Genomic DNA, 27,992 nt, shown 5'->3' on the forward strand with positions numbered 1-27,992 from the left:
TTCTCTCTGGGTAGCCGGCTCAGGTCAACTCAGCCTTCCACCCTTCTGAGGTTGGTAAAATGAGTACCAGCTTGCTGGGGAAGGTGATGACTGGGGAAGGCAATGGCAAACCACCCCACTATAGTCTACCAAGAAAATGTCACGAAAGCAGCGTCCCCCCAAAGGGTCCGACATGACTCGGTGCTTGCACAGGGGACCTTTCACTTTTCATGGAGCAATTCAGTTTTCAAGGCCTTCCTGAAGGCCAGGAGGGAGGGTGTTACAAAGAGCAGGCAGAGCCACAGAGAAGATGTGCAGTCAAGTCCTCACTCTTCTCACCTCACATGGGATGGGGACCTTTAGCATGCCTTCCCTCAGGAGATTGCAATGGGCGGTCCCAATCTGGATGGCAAAGTTGCACCAAGCCAGGCAGTGCTTTAAAGGGGAAAACTAGCACTTTGAATTGGTCCTAGAAACCAACTGGTAACCATTGCAGTAACCACTACTTGTGCGCTAAACTGCTGAATCTGCTGCTCCCAGTTAGCAGATGGGCTGCTACACTGATCTCTGGCATTCACGCTGAAAGACAGTGTGTCTTGAGGCCACCTACTTGAGTTAGGGTTGACAGAAATAAGGATTTCAAAGAATACAACCCAAGCCAAGGTTTTATGCATGCTGGCCGAGGAATTCTGGGACTTGAAGTCCACATACCTTAAAGCTGCTGAGGTTGAGAAACACTGGCTTAGAGAGTTCAGGAGCTGTTTCCAAAGTCCTAAACATGGTTGCTAGAGTATTGAGTGAACTGGTCACATAATGCCAGAATTTGGAAGGAAGTCTCCAATGACTGCCAATCCCTCTCCAGACCCAATTCAAAATGCTGCTTTTAAACCTTAAAGCTCTAACTGGCCCAGATTAACTGACAAAGCTATATTTATCTGCTGGATTTTAAAGCCATCTATGGCTCTGACCACGAAGCGACCTATGAGAAAGAACATTTCATATCCTTTTCAGAACTGACGTTTGGATTATTGTAAAGTAATTCATTTCGGCACTGAAATATTATTAGTCTTATTTAGTCTTTTGAGCATCTTATGACAGCAGTACTTTTAGATTAGGCACCAGTTCATTTTGTCGCTGGTTTTATTTTGATTTAATTTGCTGGTTTTTTTCCCCTTTTGCTGCTATTTTCATTTTGATTTTATCATGTGCCTTTAAAACACATATTATTGTTTCCTAAATGTGTTTATTGATTTCTTTTTATGTCTCAATTTATATGGTGATGGTAGTATGTGAAAAGCCTTAAAATAAAGACTTACCAAAATTTTATTCTCTTTAGATCTCACAGAGGCTCCAAACCATTGATGTGATTTGAATTCCAAAAGATCATCTACAGCAAATTCTCTGTTGCCTAGAAGACAAAATATTTAGGCAGAATTCTATGAAAATGACCTTGGAATGTGACAACATCCTAACTTTTAAATGAATATTAAACTCTCTGAAGTGGTTACAGAAGTACACCCAAATATCACTAGTTTTTTCAACACTTGACGAGTTGATGACTTCAAAGCTGAGTTGGTGAACTGATGTCACTGAAAGATCCTGGTGCTTGAGATGATATGACACAGCAAATGTTGAATCTGAAGTGGCTACTCTAGATGACTCATTCACAAAGAGCACACATCCTTCAAAAGCAGTATTAAATTAATTCAATAAAACAAATTTATTAAATTAATAAATTAAATCAGCCTGCTTGCCTGCAAAGGCCTGAACCCCCTCTCATCACAGACTGAGATAGATCTCTCTGGGACTTGAGTCCCTCTTTTGGGGGAGATGGGCGGTGGCTAAATTTGAATAATAAAGAAAATAAATAGAATAGTTAAGGTCCATTAGAAAACGACTGAAGAACAAATATTCTCCTCATACATTTGAAAGAATGAGACTGTATAATACGTTCACCATGTCAGGAAACTGAAAAGGCTTGCCTGCCTGCCTGCCTGCCTGCCTGCCTTCCAGAACATGGAAAGAAATAGAAAGCTGCATTATATTAAATCAGGCTGTTGATTAATTTAGTTCATTACTGCTTGGTCCGAGGGCACTGGCATTGCAGGACCTTAGGACAGAATCTTTTCTGTCACTGATGACTTGAGGCAGACAACATTTTGGAGGTTGGTAGCAAGTCTTCTTTCTTTCTTTGTTTATCATGTACATTTATAAGGCTGCCCAACTCACAACAACTTTGGGCACTGTACAAATTAAAAATCCAAAGCAGTATGTCAATAAACAATCAAATATGACAATACCTGGGGCAACCATCACACCACAAATACATTAAACACATCCTACCTGACTTAGAGCCTAGGGAAAAAGCCAAGACTTTCAAGGTTTGCTTTAAGGACAGCAGGGTTGTTTGTACCTCCGGGGAAAAACTATTCTAGGGGAAAGGCGCCCTGACAGAGGAGCCATTTTTTGTTGGGGGCAAGGATCACACACACTCTAAAGAATAATGCAAGGGGGGCATAGCCATGTCACTGTTGCCTTTTCTAGTTTCTTTTAAAATGGAATAAATCTTATTTTATGAATTCTACCATAGTTTTCACCCTATAGTAGGGTGCTTCCTACTATGCACTTCCCACTGAATTTTGGTAACAGTTCTGAAATAAGAAGGGTTCTGAGGCCACAGGATGCTCCTTCCAGTTTTAATTGTAGATGCCAGTGTAAAATTAGCATGTAAATCATATTGTCCGATGTAGATCTATGTGGATAAAATTCCAAGGGGGTGTTTCTCAAGACATTCTAAGCAAAATTTCCCAAATTACTAGGTAAATTATTAAAACCTTTCTTATAAATGTAACTAGTTAATTGCTCCTGTAGAGGGAAAGGAGGGAGCCAGAGATATAGTTACCCTCTCTTTCCCCTGCTCCAAAAAAGAGGCCACGAATATAGGTTGTACTAAGCCCAAGTGGACCTGATATTCATTTGCACTAACATCTGTAGGTATGAGAGTTGAGGAAGACTGCACAGCAGCCACTCTCACCTTTTGGCTTATCCCATGAGGAAGACCTTTGCATGTCTGACCAAAAACACTGCCTTCAATCTTACAAACCTGCTGAAAAAGGTCACCTTCTACATTAAATGGGCTTGCTTGATTAGCTCACTATGTTGAGTGACAATTACAGCCTTAGTTCATTTCTGACTAACAACATATACTATACACATGTGCTGACCTGCAGTAAAATAATGTTTCACATATTTGTGTTATGAAAACATTTACATCCCTCCTTTTGGCATCCCAAGGAAGTTGCAACATCTATTAAAATACACCATAAAGTCCAAAGGAAAATTGTGCAAAAAATCAGAAGCCTAACATTTAAATTACAGAGAAGGAGAGGTAGGGTGGGGACACAAAATATAACTGTGTTTTTGACAAGACAGCAAAATAATAGTAAAGGAATGCAGCGATGGAACAATCAGATCTTCCAGCTACAGAGAGTCCACATATTTAATTGGAAAGTAAGTCAGTATGATGTAGCATTTAAGATATTTAACCGTGAATGGGGTAATCTAGGTTTTAGCGCACCCTCAACCATTGAGGCTTGCTGAGTAAGGTATAAATCTCACAAATGAATAAATGAATCAAGTCTGCAATTTTCATGCAAGGGCTCTTGTTTACTGTCATCTGCCCTAGAAAAAACAATGTTGGACCCCTCAAAGACCCACTGCAACAGATACTGTATGCAAAGCACTGTGGATAAAATTTATTTATCAAATTTGTCACCGCCCATCTCCTCCCACCGGAGGGAATCTGGGCAGTTGCTTGTATTCATACCAAATATTGGACACTGCTTTTAATACACTATATACTGAGGTAGCCAATACATCCTCGGGTTCAGATTTCAGTTTATGTGGCCTGAAGGCATGGAAAAGACGCTTGTAACTGTCTGCTCTACCACATGCTTGCATAACCTCTATAACAGGGTTTCTCAACCCCTAGAGATGTCACTTGGGGTTCCCTGGGAGATCACAATTTACTTAAAAAATTATTTCAAATTTGGGCAACTTCACATTCAAGAGCTAAGCTTCATTCTTTATTTTTAGTTTAAGAACACTGTTCATGCAGATATGCAGGCCTACCCATGAAATGTATACAATAATTTTGAAACTTGCGGCCTATATTTGAGCCTGAATGTGCAGTGGTTCCCTGAGGCTTGAAAAATATTTCAAGGGGGTTCCTCCAGGGTCAAAAGGTTGAGAAAGGCTGCTCTGTAATATGACTTGGTATTTATTATTGGATTACCGAGAACTGGACGGGCTTGGGGCGGGTGTCCCCTCTCAGAAACGTGCCCACTTGGGTTTCACGTGTAGCATCAGCTTCAGCCCAGTGGTAGGGGAATTGCTATTGTTATCCAGGAGACTTTTGTGGCTTTCAGAGATGCTGTTCTGCAGATAACCAGGTATGAGACCCTGTGAAGTTGGGCTGTAGGAAACAGATGGTATTGCTGCTACTGTATTGGCCTCCTTGCTGCCTAGTGATTTTCTATCTGAGCTGTGTTTCCATACCCTGGAAGGTATGCCTTGGGATGCCACAAGGCACAGTTCTACCTTCAGGGCAATTTAACTCTACGGAACCATTGGGATGGTTATCAAGGACTTTGGAGCTACGTGTCACCGATTTTTAATTTTTTAAAAGAATATTTAGAAAATTTATACGGCCGCCCATCTTAAATAAATAACTCTGGGCAGCTAACAACCAATACATAAGAGAAAAACAATGTGATAAAATCCCTACAAACAAAACAAAAATATACAATAATTAAAAATAATTAAAATAACCAAGGCACTGCGTAACTAACTCACAACACAAGAATACACATATTGATCTCTACAATCACCCTGGCCCTAAAGCCAGAGCTACAACTAAGAACTTAAATATTTATACCTAAGTTTAAATGACAGCAGAGCAAGAGTGGCAACCTGATTGCTAACAGTTGGAAACAAGTCTGCAAGAAGATAGTTCAACTGTTCGAAGTCCAAGCCCTTGAGTTTACCTACTACCTATAATTTGGCTCTGATTTCCTTGTAAATGGGGCAGTGGAGGACATAATGGCTGTTCTATAGGGCAGATGCTATGACTGAGAAGGCACTAATCCACCAACCTCATCATCATACTATGAGAGAGAGAGAGAGTGTGTGTGGGTAAACAGACACACTCATACTTGCGTGCACATGCATGCACACACACACACACATTCACATATGCAGATGTAGATGACATCAGTTCTACTTCTCCATAACATGAAAATCAAGAGAGAACCATTGTCTAGATGCAGTAATGATATAGATGAGAGTAAAAAATTGAGCCTGAATTCTGAAAACATGGAGACTTGATGGGAGGGGGAGAATGTTTTCTGAATACAAGAATTAGGGTGTTTACTTGTTCTAGATGGGGTTGAATTTCCTTAAAAGGAACAGGTACATAGTTTGGGTGTAGTTCTTGAGCCCTCATTGCCATTGGAAACCCAAGTGACCTCCATGATTAGGAGTACCTACTGCAACTTTCAGATAGCATAGCATTACACGCTATCTTTCCTAACTTCAGTTCTTCATGTGCTGGTAATCTCATCTTTAGATTACTTTGCTTGCACTTAGTCCAGAAGCTGCAAGTGGTGCAGGACGTGGCAATCAGCTTGCCGAGTGGAGTGGCAGCCCATGCACAACCACTGCACATTCTTGTTGCCAATTAGCTACTGAGCCCAGCTCAAGGTTTTTGTGAGGACATACAAGGCTGTGAACAATTTAGGACCAGGATACTGGTCGGATCACCTTTGTTCTTATAGACCTGGTCAATTACTGACATCATCAGGTAGGTAGGTCCTGCTATGTACACAATGCCCATTGAATATTATCTGTAAATATTTGTAGACATGTGTTCTCTGAGGTGGAGCATGCACTCTAAAAGCCATTTCCCCCTGACAATTAGGAAGCACCTACTAAACTCACTTCTTCACCATAGGTGTTCAGTACAAGCCATAATGATGTTCCATGAATAACATAATCATACAAAAGATAAAAAATTGCATAAACTGCATCCATCACATCATGCAATTAACACAGATTACATCATTTGCACAACACTGTGATAGAGGTGACATTACTTACTCCCCCCTCGCCATGGATACCCATGGACTTCACTCTTATAAGAAGAATGGCTTTTGCTTTTATTTTTATTTTCTCCTCCTTTCTATACTTTACTAAATGTTTTATATTGTTTGAACGCATTGCCTTATTATGTATTTTATTTCTTATATTTACTGTCAACTGCTTCAAGATGCTTTGGCATAGAGAGTATTATATAGACAGAAGGAAAGAAAGATGGAAATGGAGTTTATATGACAAATGTTAGCAATGTCAGAATGTTAAAAGATTCCTGGTCAAAACTGTTGGAGAGAGAATTCCACTAAGCGTCGTGTCCCTGGGGTTAAAAAATATCAGTCCTTGTGGTGCACTATTTACCCGTTTATTTACAGAAAAATGTGCAAAGAACAATAACACTTACGCATAGCACTCTAGAAGCTGTTGGTATATAAAGGAGGCCCGTCTGTCTGTAGAGCCTTTACTTTATGTGTATACTTCCGCTCTATGAACGTGACCCACTGTTTAAATGTCATGAATGCTTCAGATTTGTTCTTTAACAGATAGCAGAAGCTAAATCGAGAATAGTCATCTATAATGACCATGATATACTGAGCCCCTCCCATAGAGGGCGCCAGAGGTCCAATTAGGTCTGCATGTACGAGCTGAAATGGTTCAGTGGATATTTTGTCACTATTCTTACAAACAGGGAATACATGCGACTTAGCTTCTTTACAAATAGCACAATCAAGAAATGCGCTGCATACTTTCAATTTTATCCCCTTTGCCAGCTCTGGCATCCTCTGGAGTGCTTTGAAATGTACATGCCCTAGATGTCGATGGAGCATATGTATGCACTCATCATGTTCTGGTCTATTGGTAAACAAATTGTGGGCTGTGTCCTCCTGCCTTTCCATTTCTAATATGTAGAGATTGTTGTGCTTTCAACCTTTTTCATACACCTTATTCTCTTTTACAATATTACATATACCATGGTTACAATTGATATTATAGCCCTCTTCATCAAGACAGGCCACACTAATTAGGTTCTGCTCCAATTCTGGCACGCATAATACATTATGGAAAGAGAACTTAGTGCCAGGTACTACAACAGAGCCTTGCCCTGTTACTAACGCCTGTTGGCCATTTGCCAAACTTACACATTTTCTGTTGGCCGGGGTCATTGAAGTAAACAGCTTTAGATCATTGACAATGTGTTCGCTCGCCCCGCTGTCTACGAGCCAAACAGCATCGTCTGTGTGGCTAGCCTTCACTACCGATATCTTGCCGCCGTCCATCCGCTGCCTTGGACCCGCCCTACGCCATCCAGTTCCATCCTGGCGCTTCCTCGGACACCCCCGCTGCAAATGCTGTGCCGATCTGCAAATACAGCAGTGCTTTACGGTATTCATGCTGTCCGTCGCCGGCCGCTGACGCTGCTGAGCCGCCTCTCTCTGGCCCGACTGCACAGGGATACGCTGCTGCTCACACGCTCTGTCCGCCCGTTTCTGCTCCACCTTGAATAAGCGGCCAGCCAAATATGAAACGGTAAGGTCTCATTTGTTTAAAGCCTCGAGACTCACCACAAATATGTCCCAGGATTCATTCAATGAGGACAATATTATGTAGACCTTATGTGCTTCGGGAAACCACATGCCTCTTTCCGCCAAGGCGACAAATAGCTTGCCCATCGCCTGGAGGTGCTCCTCCACGGACTCGCCTGCCTGGAGCCATGCACAATATAGTTGCCGCGTCAGCATAACTTTGCTGCCCACTGTATCCCAAACATACACTCGGCGTAAAGCGTCCCAGCATTCCGCCAATGTCCGTAACCCCCGGACGAGCATTAACTGATCGTCTTCCAGCACGAGTATGATGTTGGCAAGCACCTTTTCATCTGCCAGCATTTGTTCATCATTCATGTCCTTGGGGGGAGTGCGCACTATTTGCCATAGATTTTCTTTGCGGAGAAACATCTCCATTTTAACACACCAGACAAGATAATTGGTGTGATTCAAACGGGTGAGTGGGAAAGAACTGGACGTGGTAGAAAAAAAACTGCATGTTGACAGTGACCACACAACTCCATGCAATGTGCTCAAAAAACAAAACAAAAACAAATTGTGCACCACAAAAAAATATTAGCCATGCAATAAGTTATATTAACCCAGACAAAATACATGTTCTGGGCCCATAACCTGTTGGAGAGAGAATTCCACTAAGCGTCGTGTCCCTGGGGTTAAAAAATATCAGCCCTTGTGGTGCACTATTTACCCGTTTATTTACAGAAAAATGTGCGAAGAACAATAACACTTATGCATAGCACTCTAGAAGTTGTTGGTATATAAAGGATACAAATTCCATAGAGAAACCAACGTCCATAATCCAATAAACATAGTCCCGTGTACAGTAAATCCAATATCCAAATACAGCAGTTAAATTGTCAAACAAACCGGCAGAGTAACAGGAAGACTTTTCACAAATGAGAGAGAGAATGCCTATGCTTCGCTTCCATATTTATGTGGCTGCTAGCCAATCAAATGTCACCTTGCATCAGCCTGCTCTGTCATTGTCTTGTGACTGTTTTGTGCTGGACATTGCTGGATATTGCATCAGACAATTAGACAGCACTTTTTCTCTGCCTCGCATTCTTACATTTCCCAGACTGCTTTGCCATGGAAATAACATCCCTGACAAAAATTGTATTATATTTGTAAGTAATAATAAACACAGGATAGGCAGAAAACTAGACAAAATCACCCACTCTAGTCATAGGACTGCTACCAGAAAAGGTTGACTTGGAGGAATTCAGCAACTGTCTTAGAATAATCAGGACTTCTCAAACTGAACGCTTCTTGCTTTTGGACAGTGACTTTAGGAACCATTCATGAAATTGGTATAAGCTGAAGTAGGCCATGCTATTTTAAAAAAATCTTCAAATAATTCTACATTTATAATAACTCAAAAACTCAGACTGTAACAAGAAAGTCCATTTAAAGATTAGTACAGTTGCCCTAATGTGTGATGCCTAACCGAAGGAGCTCTGTCTACCAGACTGATGGATCCTGATGGCAGGTTAGGAAGCAGAACTCAGGCACTAGACAAATCCATACATGTAGAGAAGTTCTTTACACTTTTCAGAGTTTTAAAGAGTAAGGAGGCCACTTTAAATTGCTGGAAACAAACTAACCGCTAATGAAACTGATCTCATATCAATGCAATGCATTTTGAATACCTGGTTTTGATATAACCAGAACTTATATAACTGAGCTAATGACTGCTTCCTCCACATAAACTGGTTTATTCTTTAACTATGCTGGTAGAAGACACTCTGATTCCCTGCTGTCACATGCTTCTCCATTGATTAAGGCAGATATTCAACTCATGCTTCTATGTGATTGGGACTAATCTTCAGTCTGCATCCACTCATCCATACCCAAACTGCCTCAAGAATCTACTCAGAATTTCCATTCCCTCCCTGTCATTAGATAATGAAAAAAATATAGAGAGCTGTTTATTATCTTCTTAAAGATGGCATTTCAGCCCAAATTGCAAAGGCCTTCTCCTGTGGATTCATGTTGATGCTAAAAGGACCTTGAGGCACTTCATAATCATCCAATCAGAAACAAGTCAGAAGGACACCATAGTTGATGGTATCCCAAGCTATGAAAAAGTCCAAAAGAACTAGAAGGTCTGCAGTCTATCTATCTCCTGAAGTAAATACCCTACAATCACAAAAGCTTCTGTCCAGAGGTTACCCCTTAGAAGAGCCAGTTTGGCCTAAGGTGCTGGGCTAGAAACCAGGAGTCTGTGAGTTCTAGTCCCGCCTTAGTCATGAAAGCCGGCTGGGTGACCTTCGGCTAGTCACTCTCTCTCAGCCCAACTCGGTGCAATGTAGACTAGCCTCCTCGTGGTATACCCCGGGCAATGTGACTTGTTATGGCTAAATAGTCCACACATCTGGCTGCTGGACCACACAAGGATTTACCAGCAAGAAAAAGCAGCATGAACACTGAACTACTATGCCATACAATTAAAAAAAAAAACCCTCAGAAAACTGATTTAAATAGTCAAGATCATTCAAGATTGTTCAGAGAAGTTACCACCCAATCTTTAACCTTACTGAAAATGTTCAATTTGTTAATGTTATGTGATTCAAGCTCTGCTCGCTCTTCTCTGGATACAATCCAATGAGTTCACAGAAATTTACCCAAGCTTTATATTATCTATCCGGGAACTTCCTTTGGAAAGCAAGTCGGACTACATCCAAAGATTATACCGGCATGGCTTAACAATGCTCTCATTAAGCAGATATGGCAATGATTAAAAGTCCTCTCTCCTGTGAGTCAGCAGCTCCTCTGTTAACTCAGCAGACTGCTGGCAATGAATCTAAACTTCTTTGTATGCTATCCACCTTGTAAGGAAATCTCTGCCTCTTTAAGCATATTATTGCTTCCTGCTGGGGAAATCCCAGAGAAATGGCTGCCTCTGCCAGCAGCCAAAACAAAGAACAGCTGATTTAAAATCTTATTAGTAATTTATACCTATGTGGTATAGGATAGTTGAAATCCTACTACTTTATTTTCTGCATTGTCAGTTGTGAAAAATTTCTTGGAACATAACTGCATTCTTGGGGCAGAAGGTAAACTATTCATCTCATCAAGTATTTTTGTTTTTAATTTATAAAATGCTACTTTTAATGTTCTGTTATTTCCTGTCTATTAAAAAAACTATATTATGGGTTACCATAATGGTCTGGGTTTGAAACACAAACACAAACACATGAATGCGAACAAACACTAAGCCTGCTGCTGTAATGGTTGCCTATTCTAGAACACCATCAGACTCATGAGCAGGAATTCAAAGATATCTGATTTATTAAAGAATAGTATGCAGGATCACAGAGAAAGCTGAGAATGATAAAAGCGCGCCAAATACAAACTAAAAACCCTCGGTGCAAATAAGATCCCTCCCCCCGTAGAATCTTCCCAAGTTGACAATCCCAGGTGCTCCTAACGGTTTCTGATGGTCTGCGGGAAAAGTCCTTGAACAGAGAACATAACCCAAACACATTCCATTGTAATGAACACAGATACAGAGCTTGGTACAAGGTTTCACAGCAGCTCCTTCCCAAACAGAAACGCGGGTCAGCGCCATGGCATGTGAAACGTTACGATGTATACTATACATTGAAACAGTGAACATGACATACTGCCCCCCCAAAAGAAAGAAAACACTAAGCAGCAGGCTTCAAAGGGTAAGCAAGGTGGAAACGGCGAACTAAATCAGGAGCATTAACATGGCGGGCAGACACCCATTCAGGATGAGAAAAGTGTTTCCATAGGACCAGATACTGGAGGGTGCCTCGAAGCTTGTGAGAATCAACAACCTCTTTGACCTCAAAGTGCTGTTGGCCGTCAATCATGATCGGAGGAGGAGGTTGGGGATGCCAGCGGGAGGAGTGGTGGACAGGCTTGAGCAAGCTGCAATGGAAAACAGGGTGCAAGCGTTTCAAATTGTGAGGCAGGTCCAATTTAACAGTAACTGGATTGATAAGCCCAACAATAGGGAAAGGACCAATGAACTTGGGAGCAAGTTTTTTAGAGGGTTGTGGTGACTTGATAAATTTGGTAGATAGATACACCTGATCCCCAATCTTGAGGTCGTGTTGCAAGGAACGATGCTTATTGAAACTTGTAAGCAGCCTGGGCATCAGCCAAAGCTTGTTGAATCACCGGCCAGGAATCAGCCAGTTTAACAGCCCAGTCAGAGGCAGAACATGTTTGGGAAGGGGGTTGTGGCAGTTCAGGGATGGGAACAAAGTCGTGACCAGAAACCACACGAAAAGGGGTTTGTCCGGTACTTTGATGGACAGCATTGTTGTAAGCCACTTCAGCAAAAGGCAGCAACTCCACCCAATTGTCCTGATGGTAGTTAATGTATGCTCTAAGAAATTGTTTAAGAGTGGAGTTCAAAATCTCAGTAGAACCATCAGTCTCAGGATGGGAAGACGTGGATAGCGCTTGTTTGGTGCCAATCAATTTTAAAAATGATTTCCAAAACTGGGAAGTAAACTGTGTCCTGTGGTCACTGACCAAATGGGAGGGGCTACCATGGAGGCGGTAGATGTGGATGAGAAATAGGCGCACCAATTGCAGGGCTGACGGGATGGATGCACATGGAATGGAATGTGCTTGTTTCGAAAAAAAATCTTTTACAACCCAAATGACAGTTTTTTTCTGACTGGGAGGAAGATCCACAATAAAATCCATAGAAACCTCGTCCCAGGGACGGGACGGGCTGGCCACAGGCTATAGAAGCCCCTGTGGTTTCCCCCCCTTACGTTTTGACATTGCACAAACAGGACAGATAGTCAAGTTGGGTCTTGTGGAATTCACATTTGGAAAGTTTGGCATAGAGTTTGGCATTTCTAAGCTTGCTTAACACCAGTCTGAGGAGGCGTTCGTGTTCCTCCTCGGTTTCAGTGTAAATGAGAACATCATCTAAATAAACCAGGACCCCTTTAAACAAATGATCATGTAATACTTCATTAATCAATTGCATGAAGACTCCAGGAGCCCCTGCCAACCCAAAAGGGAGGACTTTGTACTGGAATGAACCCAGTGGGCAGTTAAAAGCAGTTTTCCACTCATCTCCAGCTCATATGCAGATGCGGAAATAGGCTTCATGAAGATCAAGCTTGGAGAAAATCTTGCCCTTAGACAAATGAGCTAACATGTCCTTCAAGAGCGGAAGAGGGTAGTTGTTGAAAATTGAGATGGAATTTAACCCTCGATAGTTTGTACAGAGTCGAAGCGTGCCATCTTTCTTTTCCCGGAATAGCACAGGGGCCCCAACTGGGGAATTTGCAGGTTCAACAAACCCCCTTGACAGATTTTTGTCAATAAAGTCCCGTAATGCCTCAAGCTCCTTCTGAGTCATTGGATAAATTTTTGGCTTGGGCAATTGAGCATTCGGGAACTAACTCTATCGCACAGTCAGTTTTCCGATGGGGGGGGGGGGGTATGTGATCTGCTTCCATTTCCCCAAAAACGTCTGCAAAGTCTTGGTATCGATCGGGCAAGCCTTCTAAATGCGCCAAGTTAGGGCGCGGTGTGGCGGCCGCAGCCCTTCCAACCCCCGCACGTGCAGCTATCTCTGCTGTAGGAGCTTGGTAAAACCCATTTTTAAAAGTCACAGTTCTGTGTTCCCAGTTTATATAGGGGCTTCGATAGGTCAACCAGGGGATCCCCAGAATTACCAAGGGATTGCCAACAGGTGCTACAATGAATTTCAAAGTCTCACGGTGGCTGCCCATTTGCATTGCGACAGTTCCAGTGAAATGGGTTGCCCCCCCCCCCCCGCCGTTGAACCATCCAACTGTGTGAAGATCAAAGGCTGCTGGAGGGGGAAGCTAGGCAGGTCCAAAGCAGCAAACAGATCAGGGTGAATTAAACACCTGGAACACCCAGAGTCAACTAAAGCCCATACCTCTGTAGTTTTTGTGCGGGAGCCCAATTTCACTTTTACTGCTAAAGTGGGACAGCCAGCACTCACCATAGCATCCTTGTGCCCATCGTCCTCCGCCTGCCCGCAGGCGCTCTTCATGGCAGGTGGCTGGCATTTCCCGTCGGCTCCTTAGAGTCGTCTTCAGCCTCTCCTGAGAAGTAGAATACTTCCTCAGCGTCGGCTGCGTCCTTGGCTGCTGTCATCCGCAGCGAGGGGGGGTGCGATTTGGCCGGCGGCTTGCCCGCTCGATCTCCAGCCTTGGCTTTTGGGCAATCAGCTGCTCAATGCCCTTCCTTTCCACATCGGAGACACTGACCCCTCGTGTAGCGCCAATCTCTCTCCTCATCCCAGGCTCCATAGCCTGGCCAGGCAGCAGTCGAAGCACTTCGGGGTCCCCTCATGGTGGCTGGTGGTTTTTCAGGTCTTCTGGTTTGCATGAAGGTATACTGAGAGTCCTCAGCATTGCTTGCCAGACAGATCCATTCGTACAATGATTCTGGGTCATCCCTACACAACGCCCACTGTAGGACGTCCCGGTTGAGTCCCTCTTTAAACCGTTTTATTAAGGTTGACTGAGACCAGTCAGGAATTTACCCAGCTAGAGCCTTAAACTCCAGGGCGTAATCAGCTACAGACAGTTGGCCCTGGGTAAGATCCTTCAGCGCCTTCTTAGCTCTTGCCTTGGCCAGAGGATCCTCAAAATGCAGCCTTAACGCCCACATGAAGTCCTCGAAATAATCAAGTGCAGGGGAGTCAGCCTCACTTAATTGAACATAGCAGTCAGCCGCTCGACCCTTCAACTTGGTGGCAATGGGAGTTATTTTAGCCTCTTCGGAAGGGAAGTATGCTCCAAACTGCCTCATGTAACTTTTAGCATTAGTTAGAAAGAAAGATAACTTTGTTGGATCCCTATCAAACTTGACAGAAAAGTCTCTCACCCCCACTCCTGTTGGAGCAGAGTCTGTGGCTGCTTGAGTGGTTGGGCCCCAGGTTACAGTAGCTCCCCCTCTTCGGGGTGGGGACACTGGTGATCGAACCCTGCGGGGTGGAGATTCATCCTGGAGCTGTCTCCGGCCCCGCTCTGCCGGCGGTCCGGGTGGGAGGATAGGAGATGGTTGAGTGAAGCTGGGATCTTCTCCGCGCCTCCCCTGCCCCCCAATGACAGAGACAGGTTTCTTAGCATGTACTCCATCGATTCTATTTTGGCCTCCATCACTCTTAGCCCTTCAGGGATTTGAGATTCCTCCCTCCCTCGCGTGTTAGGCTGTCCCTCTGTTGATACCGTGGTAGATTCTATGTCTGGGGTCAGCGGGAATCAATACTTTCAGGACGCCCGGGACGTCCCTTGCTGGGGTTCTCCCATTTCATCCCAGGTGATCAACTCTGCGGGCGATTCGCTGGGTGCCGGTTGCTGTGGTTCTCCCCCATCGTCAGATTTCTCTACCTCAGGACTGGAACTCAATTCCTCCTGGAAATCTGAAGGTTCTGGGGTGAGGCTCAGTTCTCCGCTCTTGACCGTCGACTCGGGCATCAAGCTAGCCGTCTCCTCAAGTCCCCCGGTCATGAGCTTGGACTCGGCCATCGTTAACTATTTTCCCTCACAAGAAACTAATCTTGGTAGGAGCTAACGGTACAACTTTGGTGATTCTCAGCTTTATGTAATGGTTGCCTATTCTAAAACACTATCAGACTCATGAGCAGGAATTCAAAGATATCTGATTTATTAAAGAATAGTATGCAGGATCACAGAGAAAGCTGAGAATGATAAAAGTGCACCAAATGCAAACTAAAAACCCTCGGTGCAAATGAGATCCCTCCCCCCGTAGAATCTTCCCCAGTTCACAATCCCAGGTGCTCCTAACGGTTTCTGATGGTCTGCGGGAAAAGTCCTTGAACAGAGCACATAACCCAAACACATTCCATTGTAATGAACACAGATACAGAGCTTGGTACAAGGTTTCACAGCAGCTCCTTCCCAAACAGAAACGCGGGTCAGCGCCATGGCATGTGAAACGTTATGATGTATACTATACATTGAAACAGTGAACATGACAGCTGCATTTTAGGACTTCCAGAACAGGAAATCACACCACAGAATTTTGGCAACCTGATCAGAGGGATTCCAGATGGTCACTCTGACTTAGCTTAGTGTATACTCATATTAGCAGGGATCCACAACCATGTGCAGACAGTTACAGATTCATATGCTATCACTGCCACATCTGATAATCTTTGAGATTCCATGCTTTGCTGAAGGTTCATTTCCCCATAGGTGTAAGTATTTAAAACAGAACTTCAAGAATTGTTTTTCATTTATCTCCAAATACAGTAACATTTCACTGCATAAATCTCAATACAGAAAGCCAGGGACTAATTGGAGACACAGTTGAACCCTACTATAAACTAAAGACAATGGGAATTGTCGGTTACAGTAATATTTAAACTTTCCAACTTCAGGAAGCACTTTTCACCATAACTTCCTGATAAATCTTTGAAAATGCACTCCTCACCACCCCTACTCCAGACTGCAAAGAATTATTTTAACATGTTTTAGGGCAAGGGTTGTAATCCAGCTGTTGCTGAATTAAAACACCCAGCATCCCTCACCATTGGTTGTGTTTCCAGGGTCTTGGGGATTTGCAGCTCAGCAACATCTAGGGCGCCAAAGGTTGCCTAATCCTGTTCTAGGGCAAATGTTAATAAGACCATAAGAACAGTCCTGCTATTTCAGGCCAGAAACTAATCTATTCCAGCACCTCAGTTCTGAGAGCAGGCAACCAAATGTCTATGAGAAGCCCTCTCAAACATTAACAGCAATAACTATTTTTTAACTAGATGGAAGTAGTCCATACCCATCAGATTTAGAAGCCACTGATAGCAATGCTCTGTTTACATGAGGTGATATTCAAGTCTGATCTTAAGTTTCTCTTCTCCTACATGTGGTCTGAAAGAATCCTGGAAAGGCCATATAATTCAGGCCCTTTCATAGCATATTGCAAGGGAAGTTTGATAGGGTATGGAATCAGCCTTTTTTTAGTTTAAAAAAAAAAAAAGAACCCCCAATGTTCCTGATCTGAATGTTGCTGATCTATTGGAAGCAACTCTGATGACTGCACAAGAAGACACTTTTTACAAAAACAAATATATCAGCTAATGGGGGAAAAAAAAAGGCTTGGCCAGTTTCCCAAGGATACACAGTTGCAGCAACAAAGAACAGCATGCATTACTGTTGCTGCCACAGCAGTTTGCTCAGAGTAGTTCAAATATTATTTAAAATGAGACAGTCCAACGTATCTAAAATGAAGATGCCTTGAGGATGGAGATTTGCATGGAACCAAGATCAACTGTTATTGAACTTTTAGCAATGTCCAGCTATGTTCTCTTTTCATGTTTCACAATTTATATGGATATCATGTTTGCCACAGCTACACAAGGCATAATCAAGGAAATACACAGAGAGGAAAAGACAAACATGCATCATTTATATTGTAAATAGAGCTTATTTAAGAAAACATGTTTAAAGTCTCGTCTATTTCCAAATATATTAAATGCACTTCAAAGTAATAGCTAATGAATATATGTGTGAAAAAAGAGCTCCTGTTTACTAAACCATAGTATTTTGACATTCCTACTGAAAAGCATGGGAATACAACAACAACAACCGAACATTCAGCTTGAATGGCAAATCAAAGAGGGAGTTTGTATTATTTGTGTAAATAATTTAAGAAAGACTATTTAAAAAAAAATCAAAGAGGGAATGTTCAAAAAAGAGTGGGAAGTCCCATCACAAATGATAGACTTTTTGCATCTTATGCAGATTGTTCATTTGCAGAGATCTGCATTTCAGGCAAGGAGAAAGAACAGCAGCACTTTTTTAGAAGGCTTCCAACATAAATGTTTCCAGAGGACATTGTTTAGCAGTAGCATCATCACAATGTACACAAAATACAGTAAGGCAATCTGACCCCTTTAGGGCCAAATGACGTGTGGTACAGTAGCCCTGTATCTTTAAACATGGGACAAGCCTAATCAAATATAAAGTAGGAGGGAGGGATGCAACTGAAGGCAGAAAGAGGTTCATGACAAAATTAACAATACTGACTTTCTCCACATGATGCCAAGAACTTAATTTTCCTAGGTAGGCTTTAATAACAGAAGTAAATATAGTTACGATAAAAACATATTTTGGGGAAGAGCAAACAAGAGTTCAGCCACCCCTGTTTCAATATACCTAATCTCTAGTCCGAAAGGAGAGATTGGGTAGACAACTTCACTCTGTACTATGTGTTTAGATCTGTTGGGAGCTGAAGTTCAGCATCACCTGGATGGCTATGGGTTGCCCATCCTGTGCTAGCTGTTCATGAAATGTTGGTTTGTAGGCAGGCTGACAATGCAATAACACTATTATACTCAGTGATCAAGAGATGATCATTTGTTAGACAGAACAGGAGAGAGTGCTTGTAAGGGTAAGTGTCTTGACTCTGGAAATCCCCACAGATGAATGTTTACTTTGCCTTTTTGGTACAGTATTAAGTTCTAATTTGGCTTTTGCAATGTTTGAAGTAGGCAACCTGTGGTCTCTCCAGATGTTACTAATCTACAACTTCCAGAAACTCCAATCAACATGACAAATGATGAGAGAATGCTGGGAATGTAGTTTAGTAACATCTGGAAGGCCACACCTTGATGTACTCCTTCTGGCAGGTAGTAATATTATATTTTATGCTTTTGGATTTTAATTTACTTATGTTTCCTGTTTGTTATTACTATGGAGGTTCCCTTGTTTTGCTTTTAGACTAATTCATAGATCTTATTCTAAAAAAGGAAGGAAGGAAGGAAGGAAGGAAGGAAGGAAGGAAGGAAGGAAGGAAGGAAGGAAGGAAGGAAGGAAGGAAGGAATTTCAAAACAATAAACCAACTTTTTTTACTTTATTTTTTCTTGATGATCATATCAAGATCTGAAGAAGTAAATGGAAATATAAAGGGCTCTTAAGAATGCCCATTGGAATGCTCTTCCCCTGGCCCATCAGTTGCAGATTCTCTGTTTCTACCCTAAAAAAATTAAGGCAGTGGTTCTCTTTCCCAATGGCCTGGAAACCTCAATATACCAGATAGTGGCCTTGTTTGCATGTGTAATTGCCTTGGGCCTGGTCTTGGTAATGAGATGGATATCCTGCTCATGTCAGTTTCCAGGGCATACTAGTTGTGTGCTAGATTTAAGCTTTGCATAAATTATTTTTCAACAATTTCGGGTGGTGTATTAAACTCCGCATGCTATACAAATGGTGGCAACGATACATAATAAGATGGTCACAAGCAAAAGACAGGACACAAACCTTTCTTCAGCATAAGCTAAATGCCAAACGTGAATTAGCCTTCACTGGAAAAAAAAAGCTTCTGATTTGATGTGGGCACTGGGCAAGAAACAGTTACTGACATTTCAGCAACTCTGCCCCATAGTAATGACCCCATTAAGCCATTAAAATGATTCTAGGTAATAATTTATTGGTATACGCAGAGTGACTAATAAAACAATAAAATAGTATCAGATATCATGCATTATGGTGGGGATGGAAGAAAGATAGACATTATGCCTTTGCAATTTTGCCTGATAAATTTTGGATTCAACTAGGGCCTGACTGCAATATTTCGATCAATAGAAAATCATAAATGCATCATTATATATCTTGGCATAGCTGAACCAAAACAAACCAAAGTGCTTTCTAACCAAATAGTCTTGCTATATTACTGCAAGCGAGTGAGAGACACCCATAACTATTTTCTTTTTATGACATCATTGTCTGTGAGCAAGAATACCATTTTTGGCTCCAGCATGCAGGAGGGGACAAAAAGTTGAAGCAAAATGAAGTTGAAGGAAATATAACAGCTTTACTGAGCCACATCAATTATTCTCCTTGGCATTGCATCCCATTTTTGGCAAGGATCACTTTCAGTCATTATGTCAGATCCCCCCAATCAAAGGTTTTACAAAACCCCTTATTGGAGCATCTACCATCATTTCCTTCTTCAAGGAATGGACTCTGTGTCACCAGATGGGAGGGGGTGTGAAGTTGGAGTGTGAAGTGGTTTATTATGGCTATGGCCGACATCAAGGACACGGGGTTGACATACGCCAGGAATACCATCTGGATGGGAGGGGGGGTGACATGGTTTCATGGGAAAGGGGACTAACTAAGGGAATGTAGTTTTTAAAGTTAGGTTTGAGCGGGAACTCTTTATTCACAGCTTGCCTTCTGTACTGTTCATTACGCTTCATTAAAACAGTTAAAGGAATCCCAGCCTCCTGACCGTGATTGTGTGAATGCTCGAATGATCAGGTCCTGACACATTATTGAAATATGTAACAAAAACACTGCAACTGCTTACTTCATAAGATAACTGTAGCATCTAGTGAACCATATCTTATAAAGTAGCTGCTTTTAAGCTAGTGGCCACTAGATGTACAGTAGTGACTATAACTTCAACAACCTGAGCTAGGGAGGTTGTAGGAACTAAAATCAACCATATCCACAGAGCACCAGATTGGAGAAGCTTGCCTGAAAAGTATTTGTCAAACATACTATATGAAGCGATTAAAATACACAGACTGTATATAAATCACTTTTTATATACACTTATACTTACAATGCTCACTTTTTATATACACTTATACTTACAATGCTCTCTTTATTTATTTTTATCTTGCTGAGATGTTGATGCTTTTATTTTCAAAGAATGATCTGACCTTTCAGTTCAAGGCTGGGCAAACTATGAGCTCCATATGATTCTCGGCAATTTATTTTTGGTCCCTAGATGCTAAATTTCAGTGGTAAAAGAGACAATTTTCATAGCAGTTTTTTTTTAATTGAGATGAATACGAGAGCTGATTTGGGAACAGGTCTGGTGGGAGTAAGGGTAGAAATAAGAGTGGCTTGTCTCCCAGAAGTCTGCTCCTATTCCCTCTCTTAAAAAACAACAAAACTAGACGAAGTGCCCCTTCTGCTTAATCAGCTCTGTCCCTTCTGATGACATCATCACACCATTAGAGGTCTTCCCACAGCCTTTGAGAAAGTTGAGATATAAGTTGTTCCCCCATATACCTCCAACCTTGCCCACTTCTGAATTCTCTTTGTATATTTATTTCTGCCTTGGGAATATAATTGAAGGATGACAGCAGAACATCTTAATAGAACATTCTCTACTGGAAAGTAAATACATCTAGCCAGATTGAGACACCACAGGCATTCTTATCAACATCCTATAAAAACAATTTGGGAAATGAACCAATATTTCAAATCTCTCTGTTTATCATTTTAACCAATCTTTTTTGACTTGACTGCACAGATCTTTATAGTTTGGGGGAGAAATTTTGTCCAAGACATCCTGAAAATTGAAGTCAGCTTCATATATTAAATATTAATCAAACTTTCAAAATGTTTCAGAGTTTTAGAAAAAAATTGTTCCTGTACTGTATTCATTTTATACTTACACCTTCTGCTATAAATTGGTTCTGAAATGTCAAGCAACTCTGATCTTAACCGTAACTATTTTTTTAAGCTGAAAGTATCGTTTCCTTCTTCTTTTTAATGAATCTTAACAGAATATACCAGATAAGACTATTGAACATAGGATGATGTGTTTCTGAAAAACCATGCAAATGGTTGCATGAAGACAGGAGTTCTCAGATGGATTGTAACCTCCACAGGGTCATGAGTAAATACGAAAGGGTTGTAAATTTGGTGGGTTTGCACATAAACAGCAGGATGGTTCCTAGAACTTGCTCCTACTGTGCCTGGACAAGCCAGCTGTCAACTTGTCTAAACAAAGCAGAGAGTAGTCCCAAGTGTAGTCTGACAGGGCTCCAACTTTGCCCATGCAAGCCTCATGGCTTCCATCTGCCAAGCTGGATCGCTATCAGAGCTTGTACCCACCCTGCCTGTATTTTTGAGCAGCTGCCTCAAAAGGAAAACTCAGATTTCAGGAATTACACAATATTGAGCAAGTTCATCTTTCTCTTAAAAACTATGGTTTTAAATTGTATGATTTTATTGTTTATTTCCAGTGAAAAGGTGTTATTTTTTTAAACATGCAAGGTTCTACCATTTTGGATTTGGCAGGGAGATTAAAATGTAATTTTTAAAAAGTGGTACAATTACTTCTTGCCCAGCACTCCAATAATAATATTTAATTTGGGGAGGGATTGACAGAAGTTAATTTATCATTTGAAGATGTCAGGGCACTGGAATTTTTGAGAACCTCTTTTTGAAGGAGAACCTCATGCCTAATGATTAGGGCTATAAGATCTGGGCTGCAAAAAAACTAGATGACATCATGTAAACAAAAATCTAATCCATTGCTGCCATCTAATGATTGCCTGTATTTTTGCAGCCAAGATTTGATACCTTGACTAGGGACTTGAAGGCAGGGCAGAGGACACTACAAGACAAAGGAATTCAAGGGGAAAAACCTTGAAACTTTTCTGACTGCCCCAGTTCTTCTTTTAACTTAAAAGATGGGGGTGGGGCTAAGCTTTTCTTCCTGAATTTTGCCATACCTTCCTCTTCCTATTAGATTCTGATCCCTCAAGGCTTTTAGAGACTTACATACTGTTCTGCTTTGAGTGGTATCAACGTTCAAGTTGAGGAGAGCATAATTCAGAATTCTGAGTATTTTAAACCTACATTGGCTTCTCTAGACTGAATATAGAATCTGGGGAAGCTTGTCTATTTCAGCTGGAGCTTTGGGAAAGGCCACAAATACATAGATGATAGATAGATAGATAGATAGATAGATAGATAGATAGATAGATAGAGGAAGAGTTTCAGTTGAATCAGTGGTTCCTAATAACATTTTATCAGAATTGTCCAATCCAGTGTGCTCTTTTAAGCTTTCTGTGGTTTTCATGTTGTAAATGTCTTCTCTGAGTCATTATATTTTCTATTTTAATTCACTGATTATTCCCACAAGAACATGATGCCAGCTGGTTGGTAGGAAAACACTTTTATGAACTATAAGAAAAGGATCTTCCTGTGACTACCTTCTCCCCCTGCTCCCAAAACAGTACTAAACAAAACCAAACAAAACAACCCACTCTGCATTAGCTCAACCACATTTCTGTCAACTTAATCTACTTCACGGTGGAGGAAGAGGAAGCAACTCCTCATCGATTTCCCCCTTCCCAAACCCCTGGCACACGTTTTCTGCATGATTCCTTAATAGCGTCAGCACAGTTCCTGAGCTGGAGAAAGTTGAAAAGATGATGCCCCTTTAAAATATGCCACCCCCTAAATGGGTCACAGAAATATCCAAGCCTGCCTGCCTGCTTGCCTGAAGGTGTCATCTCTCCAACAAAGCTGTCTATTGTTGGCACTGTGTCCCTGTGATCATCAGTGCTCTCAACAGTTCGATGCGGACTGAGCTGTGTTGCCCCATAAAGGAAACCCATATTTTAAAAGCTGATTTACACAGATCAAACTGGAATTTGAGCAGCAGAACTGCTTGTTCTGAATATATCAGAGATGCTAAAGGCCCTGTTTCCTGATTATATTGATATTTTATGGTTATAATTTTTCTCAGCTGCTGTGTGTGTGTGTGTGTGTGTGTGTGATATATATAAAGTATGTGTGTGTGTGTATGTGTCTGTGTGTCTGTGTATGTATGTATGTATATGTATTTGTTTTTAACTGATTTTATGATTGTTCGCCACCCAGAGTTAGTTGTCTGAGATGGGTGGCTATAGAAATTGAAATAAATAAATCAATAAATATCAGTATTCAAAGGAAGGGGAGGATTTATGGTACATGGGCTTCTACTCAACCTCTGTCCAGTTAATGACAGGGCTCACACATTACACTCATCCACAGTTTGCTTAGTTAGCCGTAATTTTAGGGATTGGGCACAGTATTAAGGGGCTGGACACAGTAGCCTAAATAGCCTTTCCTATACTATGATACTAAGAAATAAATAGCAGCCAGGTTTTACAAATTACAACAGTCGGGCTCATACTAGGATTAGTTTAAGGGGGTGACAGGGTATACATCTGCATTGGGCCCCAGAAAAGTGGGGGCCTTCTAAGCTCTCCCTACAACTCTTTCTCCTTGTGGTCTATCTGCTGCTGCCACCAATCTCTCATGCCTGGGCCAATTACTGGCTTCTTCCCTGCACTGCCTGAATGCACAAGAAAAGCAGGCAACAGAGGAAAAGCAGGGCACCGATGATGATGGTGGCAAACCATAAAAGCTTCAGACTATCTGACATAATTCTGGACATCTGGTCACCACACCCAGCCTTGGGCTGCAGTGAGCACTAAGCAGGCAGTGAGGACTGTGGAGACACTGCTCAAGAGGCAAGCAGGACAGCACATCTCCTCCATGTCCCTCAGCAAGGGTGAGTGGCCAGAACACAGCGCTTCCCCTTCTCCTCCTGGGCCAGGGTTTCTCAACCTGGGCCACTTGAAGATGTGTGGACTGCAACTCCCAGAATTCAGATTCAGAACACATATAAACAAGCCACAGCTTGACTGATGCATGGATATTCCTCACTGCCTGACAGCTCCATAAGGTGAGAATGGATGAAAGGCCTGTCAAGGTTTCCATGTCATGAGATGAGATGAGAGCCTGTGCTCAAAAATAAACGCATGTTCTCCCGAGTGCAGGGGAAGCTGGCAGGAACTGCTTTAGCCAGAGACCCAGCATTTGTCTTATAGACATGAGGTAGAAGGTGGATAATCCAAAAACCTAAGGGAGGGATATTAAAATAGGGAGAGATTTTGTTCCTTTTAAGAACATAGGATTCTTATTTAAAAGATACCAGGTGCTGGCATATGAGAACAACGGTACAGGCCCAGTGAAAATTGATAAAGCCGCAATGTATAACTCAAAAATATTGTAACCAGCAAACCTGTTTAAAAATAGCCTTTTCCCTTAAGTCCTCAGATTAGACACAGCTAAGCAAGCCAGATGAAATTCGGCCAACAACTAAGAATACCTGCATCAAGTCACACTGGCTTAAAGCAGAATAAAATAAAACAAAAGGCTGCACTCATAAAAAATCTTACTAATCATTCCCACATGATCTACAAAGCCCATTTCATGTGCTGGCTTAAAATGAGCTGCAAGAGATGGGATTCAGCAGCACAAGCAGTCCATCGTTGTGGGTGTCAGGGACAGAAATCGTATTCAACTGATTAATAGCATACAGGATAAAGAGCAGAGGGTGTCCTCGGGCCACAAGTACCTTCCAACACCCCATTTGTGGCCACCCACCACCCAAGATGACGACACCGGAATTCAGTGGCAAAATGGCCAATTTTCAGCAACATGATTTTTGTTGGGGTGGCCAAAAAGAGTGGAAATGGGAGCAGGCCATTTCTTGGAAGCAAGCAGCTGTGATTTCTATCTTTAAATTGCCCAATCCCTCCCAGATCCAAAACTGCATCAGAGAAATTCAACCATTACGTTGAATTTGGGAGGACTCATATGGAAATGGGAGCAGTTTACCTACAAGAGTCTTCCTGCTTCCATTCCCCCTTTAACCCAACCCAAAGGCCAAAAAAAAGTATCACTGTTTTTCTAGTGATAGTAACAGCTTCACCTGAAAGTTGAATTGAGGTACATGGCTCCTCAAAGGTTGCCTGCTCCTGAAATAAAGCAAGCTTACCCAACCAGGTGCCCTCCAAATGGTCAATCCCAACATAAATGGAGAGATACAGATTTGGAAAGGCTGGAAGAAAGCATGAGGATGGGCTGAATGTAGGAATCCAGAAAAGAAGAGCTTTAGAACTCTTTAGTCCCAAGGCTGCAGGCCACCTATCAAACCCCTAGGTCCACTGATTTGTCCTGGTTCACGTAGGAAGAGAATCTTAGTCTACATATGAGGAGCAGTCATAATGATGCTATTTCATTTCTTCATAATGATCTTATTAATGTTCTATGTTTTATACTCTGTATTTAGATATGGCCTAATGTCTAATCAATAATAAACTACACAACTATATACATTTAATTTGAAGTTAATACTAATCAAAGTGAGCTTTTGTCCTGACTCTGCTGTTTGGTTTAGTGTAACTCAGAGTTAAGTTGTGCCTCTTAACTCCTGAGCTCAGCTAACCCACTGAAAGTAGTTTTACTGTACGCTGCCCAGAGTCACACTCGTGAGATGGGCGGCTATATAAATTTGATGATAGATAGATAGATAGATAGATAGATAGATAGATAGATAGATAGATGGATGGATGGATGGATGGATGGATGGATGGATGGATGGATGGAAGGATGGAAGGAAGGATGGAAGGATGGAAGGAAGGAAGGAAGGAAGGAAGGAAGGAAGGAAGGAAGGAAAGAAGGAAGGAAGGAAGGAAGGAAGGAAGGAACCCAGCATCACACTGAACTGAATAGATTATAACCATATCTGCAAAGCCCCAACTGGTTTAATACAATCAATCAAGGAAGAAAAAGAATTTTAAAATCATAAGGACTCTAATCATTTGTTTTTTTAGTCTAATCCCCCCTCTCCCATAATCATGCTATATTTATGTTAACCCTCAGCCAGGGACGCAATATAATATTACATGTCTTTGTAATGTGGGCGCTCACAGGGTGTGTGTATATATGTGTCAAAATCTGCAAGACAGAGGGTGTAGCAATGTTGCTGCACATACAAAAAGGAGAGGGCTCTGATTATGACATCGCATCCACCTTTTTTGTAGATTTTGACCCCCCCACCAAAAAAATGATATTGGTTTGTAAATACTTGCAGCAGACCATTTTGTTCCAGACTTGCACGGTTCATTTTCAGACAAGCAACACCAGCAGTGGAAATGGGGGAAGAGTACATTCTTACCCTCCCCTCTTCTACTCATGATGGATTTGTGTATTAAAAACACTAATCTCTGACTCTGTAACTAGAGGTGAGGAATTCTTACTTTCCCAGTGGCAAAATACTATGGTTGGAGAGCCTGGAAAACACTGTTTCCAAAACAGAGCAATCCCTTGCAAAAGACAAGTAAAAACAGATCTTGATTTGAAAGTGGGAAAAAGTCTGGCTTAGGCTCTTTAAGAAGAGTAGAAACTTCCTTGTTCCTTTTCCTGGACAGGATGTGGCCTGAAAATACAGGATTTCATGGTGGCTGTATTTTTAAACTCTCTGTATGAGCCTTTCCCCTCACCATACCTATTCTTAAGTGGTGGGAAACTCTAAAAACTGACTAATATAAGTGGGGTGGGGAAGGACTGATAGAAATTGGAGATTTCATTGTACATGTGCTATGGAACTATTTCAGGAAGTCAGATTCTGATTGATAGAAAAATCTTCCTAACAGTAAGAACAGTGGAACCAATCACTCAGAGGGATGACCACCTTCATTGGCTATCTTCAAGTGAAGGCTAGACAGCCATCTGCTACAGATGCTTGTATTCAGATTCCTGCACTGCGCAGAGTGTTGGACATGATGGCCTAATTACTTCCAATTCTAAGATTTGAACATGCATGGGTCACACCTAGTATAAATATTCTTGGTTTCTAAATTAGGCTAAAGGCCTTTCCTCCTTCTCTTGGACATTTTAAGCATGATGTTTCATCTTATATCCGTTTTCTGTTTATTATTATTTTTTTATTCTGAATATCTAGGTTTAATTTTTGTGAACCACATGGAAAGTAATGCAAACCAAAAGACTATCTATCATAAATAAGATAGTGGCAATTAAGTGTACTGGGTTATACCAGTATTTCCTACACAGGTACCTGAAGTGTAAATATCTTATGTGTGTCTTTAAACACATGCACAATTAGACTGGTCTGCCAAACACACAATCCTTAACCATCTTATATATTTATTGCCCGAAGCTTCAGCACTAGCAGGCAGGCAGCATCAGTGAAACTGGCAACAGTTCATATAGGGAATAATAAATGCTTAAGGTTGGAGATCTGTTTTAATTTGGCTTATATATAATCTTTCATCACAGGCCTAAACTTGTTCCCTTACATAACACAAATTCCCTTAATTTCTCTAAGAGAAATTCTATCTCCTAGGATTATAGGATTCTTTAATGACTGCAGAAAGAACCCTAGATCAGAGGAGGGCAAGAATGGTCAGGCCAAATCAAAATGCCACCCACCAGAGTCACATCCTCCTACAGTCCACAGTCACATAGTTGCCTATCACAAAAATCTACTCTCTGTGTGTTCTAAAACAAAATATGCCATAGGATTCTTCGACTTCAAAGTTACTTATACCATAAATGCCTGTAGCCAACAAAAATGCCATTATTTGATGTCAATGTCATAACAATGGCCACAGAAATGAATCTTGGTTAAGGTTTTTCTCCTCCTCCTCCTCCCTAGCATTTTCCCATTATTGCGGGGAAAACAGCTTTTTG

General features: G+C 41.6%; 1 protein-coding gene across 1 annotated transcript in view; it reads right to left on the reverse strand.

Annotated features, from left to right (window-relative positions):
- Positions 1–27,992, reverse strand: part of ITGAV (integrin subunit alpha V) — a 79,212-nt gene that overhangs the window by 37,702 nt on the left and 13,518 nt on the right. The window contains exon 3 of the mRNA XM_063318092.1: positions 1,296–1,387. Coding sequence (XP_063174162.1) covers positions 1,296–1,387 — 92 coding nt within the window. The remainder of the gene's footprint in view (positions 1–1,295; positions 1,388–27,992) is intronic.

This window comes from Candoia aspera, chromosome 1, assembly GCF_035149785.1.
Source record: "Candoia aspera isolate rCanAsp1 chromosome 1, rCanAsp1.hap2, whole genome shotgun sequence".
NCBI classification, from domain to species: Eukaryota; Metazoa; Chordata; class Lepidosauria; order Squamata; family Boidae; genus Candoia; species Candoia aspera.